The sequence below is a fragment of the Marmota flaviventris genome, chromosome 7 (assembly GCF_047511675.1).
Source record: "Marmota flaviventris isolate mMarFla1 chromosome 7, mMarFla1.hap1, whole genome shotgun sequence".
Taxonomy (NCBI): Eukaryota; Metazoa; Chordata; class Mammalia; order Rodentia; family Sciuridae; genus Marmota; species Marmota flaviventris.
Genome location: NC_092504.1, coordinates 28,973,298 through 28,983,725, shown reverse-complemented (window position 1 = coordinate 28,983,725; position 10,428 = coordinate 28,973,298). Strand labels below are relative to the sequence as shown.

Here is a 10,428-nt window from a genome sequence, read left to right as displayed (position 1 = left end):
TACAGCTAAAGAGATAAGAGGAAAACCAGTTACCAGGACCCATTCCAGAAGAGAGAATTCCAGAAGAGAGTGGTCTGAAGGGGCCTCTTCCAGAGAAGAAGGGACTGTGGGATGAGGGACACAGCCTAGCCATCATTCTCTTGCTACAGCTCCCCATTAGCCAAACCCAATGAGAAGCCTGGAGCATCATCACTGATGTGATCCATACACATCAGCCCACGGGACAGATCAGGTGCACAGGATGGGGAGGGGTGGGGTATGGCTGTGAGGGTGTTCAGGGGTAGTTTCCCAACACAGGAAAAACAGCACATGTCACCACATCAGACTGAATCCAGGATTACCTAAAGATATGATACACTGAAGAGAAGATCATTTTTTTTCTTTTGATACCTTTGTTTTGTCTTTCTATTATAATAATATGTGCAAATTATTAATTCTGGGAAATAAATGTGTCTGTGTGTGTGAAGATGTGTGCATGTGTGTATCTGCCTATGAAAGTAAATATGGGAGTTATATGAGTGAGTATATGTGGGAGAGAAAGATGGGTGGGAGCAGAGTGTGTGCGATGGGGTATATTTGTGAGAATGTGTGAAGGTGAAGGTGTACGTGGAAAGTGATACAGTGTATTTGTGGGTATCTACCTGGGGGTGGGCATGGTGATGAGTATATTCTGTGTGAGGTGTGGGAGAGAACTACATGTGAAAGAGAATGTGAAAATGTATATGAGGTTAAGCAGGTGGATCTGTGTTCAGTGTGTGTGTGTGTGATTATGTATGTAAGTGTATTTGTGTGACACATGACAGTGTATATGGGAGACGTGTTAGTGACAGTGTCTGCATGTACATGAGATGCACAGGTAGACATGAGGCTGTGTAGTAAATAATAAGCATGTGTGTCTGAGGCAGATGTGTGGAGGTGTGTGTGTGTGTGTGTCAGAGTGTGCACATGAGGAAACTAAGATGCATATGAGTAAGAAGGATGTGACCATGAGATAATGTGTATCAGGAGATGTGTACATACTAGGGCGTACACATGTATGTGAGCTCGTGTGGAAATGTGCTTGTATACATCTATAGCCATGGAAATACAAACATCTCCTTCTAAGAAAAAAAAAAACACAAGAAAATATTCATAATAGTAATCTCTAATAGCAAAATAAGAGGCAAATTCATTTATTTCCTTATTTATAAAACAATGAATACTTTAAGGCTGTTAGTCTTCATTCCAGAACACATGAGAAAATACCTTTAGTGCCTTTTTGGTAATGTAAAAAAAATAAAAACAAAACAAAACAAATCTGGATTAATAAAATGTTCCTTCTTAGGAATATATTTGGAAATTGGAATCTCCTTTTTCAACATATAACCATGGATATACCCAAGTCCCTGATTATAAGAAAATTTGTCTTTAAACTTGAGAAACATCAATGTTTAATTTTTTAATGTGATTTTGTTAATTTCTAGGTGTCAATAATTGAAACTAATTGCCTCTGGTGTTTTCAAGCCAACACCATATTGGCCTGTGCTATTAGGTTTCTGTTAACTGAGACTTTCTTTTTTAAGTAGGTAAAATAGGCCCTGAATTCTTTTACTTATACTTCATTTTTTTCTGCACTGCCTCATTTCACTAATAATAAGAAAAGAATATTTCCCCATTCTAAGCTACATATTTTTAAGAGAAGCTTGTGGCAGTCAATAGTTAAGAATTTTTCTATTTTTAATTTATTACAAGTTTTTCTGTTTTCTAAAAGTGACTTGCTATTACTAACATCAGCCCCACTTATTTTGTATTGTTACCTGTGGGTCCCAAGGTATCTCTGTAACTTGATTTGGTTGCTTGGAGTCAAGGGAAACACATTTAATTTTCCATAGATAACAATTTTTAAATAGTGATTTTGTAGTAATATCTTTTGTGTGTACATAGCAAGCAGCCTTGGCTATGAAAATATAAATAGGACCAACTCTATTGAAGATGTGTGCATGTGTGTACCTGCCTATGAAAGTAAATATGTTTTCTGCAACTCTGAAAGTAGCTATGAAGTTTGGCCAAACCCAGGACATTCAGAGTTGCAGAAAACATGTCACTCACAGTGAAGAAGCCCGCAGAACCAGGAATGTCTTATTGTCTGTTAATATTTCTCCATTGTTTCAATTGATTTCTCAGTTACAAGTCTATCAAACAAACCCACTTCAAACAATGTCATTTGAAAAATTCTCAGTAAACGTTGACAGAAACAGTCTTTAAAACCATGAGGCTTTTTCTAGGGCAAAAGGATGAGTCACCAGCTCTTACTCAGGTTCCATATCAAACCACTGTTGGGGTTCAGTGAACACTTTATTTTCCCACTTGAACTTGAACTCTCCTGCAAGATCACTCCTGCCCATCTTGCGAAGGTGACGAGCTAGGAGGCGAACTTTGTCAGTGGAAGTTGGGAGAGATTTTTTCCAGAAGCAAAGAAGTTCATGGATCTGCTCCGTGAGGTCATCAGGGTGCTTGAGTTTGATGAGCTGAATGGTGCTGCGGCGCAGAGGAAGGGACGAGGTAAGGACCTCAATGTTTTCTTCTGAGAGTTCCTCTGCCAGCCAGTGGAACAAGTTATCCCAAAGGGCTTCTGGAGGCACACACAGAACACCCAGTGTTAGGAAGCTTGCTTGAGGGATGTGCTAATCCAACCCTTCACACCTGCTCACGGGAATATACTAGCCCTCTGGTTTGGCTTCTGAGCAGCAGAGAAATGTGGGACCACCCAGGTGGACAGTTGAGAGCTTTTGAATTCCTGCCAATGCTGAGGTCATCATCTGAGCTTGCTAGCTATGGTAAAGGACTAGAAATGCTCCTCAAATTTTAATGTACCTGAGAACCAGAAGGGCTTGTTAAAATGTTTCTTTGGTTTCCAGCCCACAGTTAATTGAGTAGGACTAGCGTGGGGCAAAACATGGCATCTTCAACAGGCTTCTAAGGACGCTGACGCCGAGGTCTCTAGCCATTCCTAGCCTTGTAGCACTTTGTCAAAGGATGTTTCATAGGTTCAAAAAGATATTTATCTTTATTAGTATTAAAGTGATGAATAAATTATGCCAGAAGCTAGCTGGTCCTCACATATTCATGCAAATACATATACGTGCACACATACACACACATACACACACACTGTGTGTGTATGTGTGTGTATACACAGCTCACCAATTTCACTACCCGAAGAGCATTCTGAACAAAGTTCATTACATCAATATTTCCTCTGGACCTCTGGACTATTTTGACTTGAACACATCTCCTCTGAATATATCCAATATTCTCTGTGTATCTTTCCCGTTAACCTGAGACTCCTGCCTGCTTCCTAATCCATGATTCCATCTGCTATTGCTATGGTTTTCATTGCATAATTCAAAGCCATCACTCTAAGTAAATCCCCTGAACCCCTCTATGTCTCCCCTTCCATATACAAGCCATAATCCATCTTTTCCCTTCCATATATCACACCTATCCTGCATACTTTCTTCTACTCTCAGGCTCACCCCATGCACTAGTTTCCCTGGCCTTCTATGAGCAAAGAATACCATGTCTTTCCCCTATTACTTAATTACCCCTTCCACCTACCTCCTCATATAAATTACGCTCTGATTTTACACTATAAAGTTGCTTATCTATGAATATTACTTAAAGGAAGGAGCTAAAATATCTTTGTTTGTTTTCAAATAATTGTTCTGCTACCATCATGCAATGCATTCACTTAGATGTCTATGCTACCTAGGTGGGCCTTCCTCCCCCACCCACATTATCTATCGCCAGCCATCAGCCATAACACTGATAATCATTCACGCTACTGACCGCATGGTTCCTTAATCTTATTAACTCCAGTGACCTGTCCTGTGACGTCAAATTAGAAATTGACTTTCAGAGTTATTCTTCACATTTCATCATCAGCCAGAATTATGCCTCCTTCATGGCCTCAGCTTCTCTATATTACTACTGACTACTACCCGCTAAACTCCCACAGCTTCTATTCCTCTGCTTCTGCATAATGTTCTCTGTCCCCATCACTAATAGAGCAATCCCTCCTGTCATTCAATCGCCCCTGCAGGGTCTTACATACCTCTGCCAGTGCTGCTCCTAAAGATCAGTTATATACATCAAATATGGTCATGCATCCAACTTAAAATATGTTATCCACCTTAGCCTTATTGTCATTATTGTCAATTTGTCAACTCTAATCATGCAGGTTGGGGGATACTGAGTGTCCCCAAATGGCCTCTGTTTTGAAGGTTGATCAGCAGTAGCTGAGCTACTCCAGCTACCCAGTTATGAAAATATGTTGTTGTGCCTACTAAACATTATGCTATTTTATTCTATTGAGCCCTTAGCATTCACAAATCCATTTAAAATTTTTCTAATCACAATTTTAAAATTTCCATAGCAAAAGCCAAAATCTTTTCTCCTGTCTCACTCTCCTGTTTCACCCAGCCCAAATCTGTTTTTCCCACTTTACACAAAGCCATTCTGCTTGAGTTCTTATAACCTTGTTTTCATTCCCAAAGTACTTTCTTACAAAATCTCCCTCTGTGTTTGCTGGACTCCATCCCACCCTGCATTTTTCATCCAATATTTTCCCTTTACATCTGTCCCTCAATCTCCTCCTCACTGTGGGTCCTTCCATGGTTCTTATAAACATGCTAAGGTCATCTAGTTCCCTTATACTATAATATCAAGCCACTGTGCTATCTCTTCTCTTTTCTTTTTTTAACCATAAAAATCTTTTAATGTCTAATGTGCCATGAGGCCTCAAGTTCCTCACTATCTACTAAGCACTTACATGCTTGCTTTAGGGATTCTATGACCTTTATAAAAACTCCTATTTTGGCCTTTATTCAAACCTTCCTAGAGAATTCTTAATTATTACTTGAAGCAAGTGAATCTTGGCCTGCATCTTCTTAGACTTCCACAAAACATTTAACTTCTTTCCTTGGATTTCATGTTCTCCCCAAGATCTACTGTTCCTTCTCTCGCCCTTGTCTGACTCATCCTCTTGATGCTGCTAAATTACTGCTTCCTACCTCAGGCCTCTTCTATTTCTGTTCTCTTTACTCAATGAATTCATCAATTCTTACTTACTTGACCATAGCTTCTAGGTGAAATATCCCAGAACTGTTATCTCTTCATCTTTAACTTTGTTTTCCTAAATCCTAGAATAGTCTTTGCAATATTCATTTTTCTCAAAATCTCTACCAGTGAATTGGAAATTGGGATCCTGGTACCTTCTTACTTGCTTCCTGGCTATCATGAGGTGAACAGGCATCTTCCACCATGTGCCATGATGTGCTATATCACCACAAACCGAAAGCAATGGACCAATTCACCATGGACTACAACCTCTGTAATTGTGAGTCAAAATGAGCCTTTCCTCTTTTTAAGTTAATTAACTCAGGCATATTGTCACAGAGATGAGAACTGATGACCACAATGCCCTATCTGTCTTTGCTGGATGGAGTACAACATTCTAATTTATATCCTTGCTATCAGTTTTGACTCACTTTGTCCTCTGCACACAACTTCTGCACAACCATTCTGCATCCAATCTGATCTTGTTAGTCCCCTATTAATAAATCTTTGAAAGATTTATTATCCTATTGTCTAAACTTCTAAACTTGGCATGTAAACTTTTAATAGTTTTATCATACTGAAAATATCTAGCCTTATCTACCACCAACCTTCCTATAGAAGCTTTGATGACATTGATAGCAGCTCAGGACTTCATAGCACACATAAGAAGAATCATTGTATTCTTATGCTACCCAGTGATAATTGACAGGAGCAGTAATTATGCTTTTATTTGAATATCAATTTCTTTAAAAGTGACCAATGATGAACTTGCCAAGCTTTCATCTATTGATATTGTTATTATTGTTTTTTTCTATATCATTTTCCTTCTTTTTTAAAGCAGCTGTATTGTTCCTGAGATAGTATATTGTAATATTAAAATTAATTCCTGTTCTATTCTAATGTAGTTCAGTAAAGTCTACGCATTTTCTGGTACCCCTAAGTGTAACCTCTAATTGGGATTCTGTGCTATCCACGGTGAGCCTGATAAAGTAGTGAAAACCCATCCACTGATGTCTTTTGAAGACAAGTAAGTGATTGCATTAATAGCTATTAACATCACAGAAAGAATTGCTTTAAAGGCTAAAATAGAATAAAGGTGTCAATTCTACCCTGAAATTTGCATCAGCATAATACACCAACATGCTTTCCTGCACATAACCCTGAATATTATGCATAAACACAGCCAAATATAAAATATGTTCTTTGAAGATTCATACTAATATATACTTCTCTTTAAATCTATTTACCACAAATGTAGGTTTGAATTGACCACACTTAAACATTTACAATTTAATGGTCAAAATTTCAGAATGAATTTTAGCTGTCTATTTAACAAATTAAGAAATTATTTGTTACTTATCTAATTTATATTTCTAAATAAAAATTATTTATGGGGCTGGGATTGTGGCTCAGCGGTAAAGTGCTCGCCTTGCACATGTGAGGCCCTGGGTTCGATCTACAGCACCACATAAAAATAAATAAATAAAGGTATAAAAAAAATAAAATACATGCACATTATTGTGTATAATTATAAAAAAAAGATTTATATTTCTTATAGATTTCAGTACAAATTTCATGACATGCATATTTGAGAATGATATTTTGGTTTATATGTACATGACTTTGCAAGAAAATTCCACTTATTAAACATGATAAAACTTAATGATTAAATGAAAAGTCACTTTCTCCATTCTATTTTGTAGAAGGATTCATGCATACATAAAATATGAGAGGAGAAAAAGTACTATAAGTACAGAGCAAATATTCCTTACCTAGAGGATCTTTAGAAATTCTCTTGGTACTCTGTGGATGGTTGATTAATTTTTCATGCTATTGGGAGGGACAGAGAATAAGTAGAATCAATTATTTATTGGTAAATAAATAAAACCCCATATGAACCTCACCCCTACTTAGAAGAAGCACTGAATTGCATATCTTGCAAAATTAGATCTTGTATTTGTGCATGCATGTTCAGCAATTGTTTTCCTAAGATAAGGCACAGTAAAGCAACCCAATTTAAATTTAAGAATACACATTTGAATATTATTAGAGCACTCACATGAACTCAGAACAAACATTTCCCAACTAAAGCTCAAAAGTATTAAAGCCAACTAATATAGAGCAAACTATCTCTATGCCACAAACATGGTTTTGGTAAAATCTCTAGTAGGTTGGTCATTGTTCTTCAACACTCAGCACAGGTACCTGATAGTTAATTAAACAATAGTTTGTGAGAATGAACAGGTGAATGTTCAATGAACAAGTTGAAAAAACAATCAAGGCACTGAGCATATATTATTCTCAACCAAATATTTTATCAAGAAATAATTGCATATATAATCATTTCTTTTCTACACTATCTGCAGAACAATTTATTCTCATTTAATGAGGGGTGGTGGAAACAGCACAAGAGATAAGTTAAAAACATCTGGGTTTGGATACCAGTTTAAGTGACTGAGAGCAGTGTTACTGTGGAACACTTATCTCTAAATCTCTCTTAAATGTTCGTTATAAACCACATCACACAAAAAAAACTTGCACACAAATGTTCATAGCAACTCTATTTGTAATAGCCAAATCTAGAAACTGCTAAAAAATGTTATTTGATGATATATTCAAAATCCTGAATATTATTCAATTAATAAAAGGACAATTCACAGCTACATGCAATAGCTTCTAACTTCCAAGGGCCACTAGGCACTACGCCAAGTACAAAATTCAAGTCTCAAAACTTTGCATATTCTGATTTCACTTACCTTATCTTCTTGAAATTATGTAATTTTAAAGATGTAGAACAGATCATTAGAGATTGTTGGTACTTACTGATCTGGGAACATGACTAGAAAGAGGTGGCAAAAAAGAGATCATTGTGATGATGGACCAGTCCTGTGTTTTGAATGTGGTGGTGGGCACATGAATCTACCTACACATTTGGTAAAATTGCACAGAATTATATACACACATCATATCACAGTGTATCAATGTCAACCTCCTGGCTTTGATACTATATTATTGTTATGTTAAGATGTAACTACTGAGGAAAACTGGTAAAAAAAAAATACTCTTTTGCAAATTCATGTAAACCTATAATTATTTCTGTTTTTTCAGTGCTGGGGATCAGACCCAGGGACTCATGCATGCTGAGCATGGATTTTACCACTGAGCTACATGGCCAGCCCCAGAATATTTTTTAAAAGCCTACTTCAAAGTATGAGATAAGGACAACATAAGTGCTGTATGTTAGTATATGTCACATTGCTTCCTGCTGGGCACTCAGTACAAGTGAGTTGAATCAGAATTTCATTTTTTGTAGGCATTACATAATCATGGAAACATATAAAACTTCCTTTAAGAAGATTTAATAGGTTGGAATTAGGAAACAGTAGAAGTTAAAGTATACTACATTGCAGCATTGCAACGCAATTACATTTTTGAGGCATCAACGATATGCCTCAGAATTGTGAGATGACTATCAATTTAAACAGGACAGCAGACTCTTCATTCCTGTTAGAAGACATATCACCTGGACTGAGCCTGGGGCAAGAGGTACATGCCAGGTTTTTATCTTTTCTTTATGTTAATTGTTTCTCCCGTCAGTCCATCTTTGTTCACAGATGCATCTTAATGCACTGAGACTGGTTCTAGTATTTACTAGATGCATTATTTTTCTCATCTATGAAAATTCAGGTAAGCACTTCATCTGACATACAACCACAGAGGGAATAAATTGTGGCAGCACAGGTTTTTTGAAATGCCCAGACATAGGGGATTTTCAATGCTACCTTCCCTTCTTTTTACTTCCCGTCTACTATCTCCCCTTCCAGTCCTCTATTTGCATGATTTTATCTGTGCACAATTTTTGTCTGTGTACTAATCTTGCTTTGCACATTGTTTCTTGAAACTCACTTTTGTCCAGGGTCAGCACCAAGCCAAACAGAAGGCTTCTGCTTGTCCTTCCACCGTCTTCCCTCGCCCACATGCCCAGTGTTCTCACATGGCTTTCTGGAAGCCTTCCCCCGCAGGAAGTCTGAAGTTTTCCTAGTCGCTCTCCCCATCCTTCTTCTAATTAGAAGGCACCCTTCTGTTACCTCTACTCAACTTTGCTATTCTTCTCAAGTAACATGTTTTTATGTTAATATTGTGTGTTTTAACTTGCAGAATACAATTTCTTCAATGCCACTGTCAACATGTTAGTGCACAAGGAGATGGCTCATTGGGCAAATCAAAATGTGGCTCTCAAGCTCTCTGTAAGCTGTGTCCTTGATACACATCGTCCTTATAAAGAGGTATCGTCCTTATAAAGAGGGAAACTGGGGCTTCTGTCGCACTTTCTCCCTCACTATAAAGCTCTCAAGAAATCTATAAATAATAAAACTATAAGTAATCCAGATGTTTGTAGATGTGTTGTATTTACACTGCTAAGAGCAACACAGGCCTCATCTACTTGGAAGTGATTAAAACACTGAAACCAAAGAACCACTCACACTGGAAGTGGCTGTTTTGGGTGCCAGGAGCTTTCCCGCTGCTGCTGTGAGGATTCCTTTAATTACTCACTATTCTTTACATGCTGCCCAAATATAATCCTCCTATTCTTAAAACTACGTAGATAATTTTATAGGTGGACTCACTAGAGTGACAATTTTATCTGTTGCGTGCAACCCCACAAACTGACTTGGGCATATTCAGCATTTTTCTAGGTAAGGTCCCAGCGGCCTTGCTGAAAAGAGTCTGTCAAGTCCTAAATCATACGCCTGGGTATTTCTGAGACTCAGCTTAATTTCATGATAGAGCTTGCACCTCAGCATCCATACAATAACCTTCTAGACTGGGCATTTCTCTAAATGCTTATCAGACATGTATGATACTCTCAAAATTGATCCTGCTTCAGAGATATTAAAAGATTCCTTTCTTTTCTTCTAACTATCTCATTTGCCTTTCATATACAAAGAGTGTGCAAGAGTGCACTTCCTGTTTTCATCTATGATGGCTGATAACATTTCAGCCCAAAAGTGCTAGTTCTCCTGTGAGACGCCAAGATAGTGCAGAAGCAGGCATGAACAGCAAAGCTAATCTTTCCCCAGTGCTACTCTGCTCGACCACGTGAGGGCTCACTTGGTCAGTTCCTGGCTTCTGATTCAACCCATGCCTCAGTTTCCTGAATTTTAAAACCATTATCATCATATTACATAGTCTCTAAGTTTGTTGTAAGCATTAAATGAAATAAAATATGTAGTGCATGATCTTTTTTCCCCATTGTTGTGCATGTGTTGCTCAGTGTCTGTGGTAATGCTGGTGTGAAAAAAAAGTACTGTATAAAAGTGCAGGGTGTAC

At 37.6% G+C, this 10,428-nt stretch overlaps 1 protein-coding gene across 1 annotated transcript in view; it reads right to left on the bottom strand.

Annotated features, from left to right (window-relative positions):
- Nucleotides 1–2,288: 2,288 nt before the first annotated feature.
- Dthd1 (death domain containing 1) overlaps nt 2,289–10,428 on the bottom strand; it is a 62,515-nt gene continuing 54,375 nt past the window's right edge. The window contains 2 exon segments of the mRNA XM_071614787.1: nt 2,289–2,611; nt 6,870–6,927. Coding sequence (XP_071470888.1) covers nt 2,289–2,611; nt 6,870–6,927 — 381 coding nt within the window.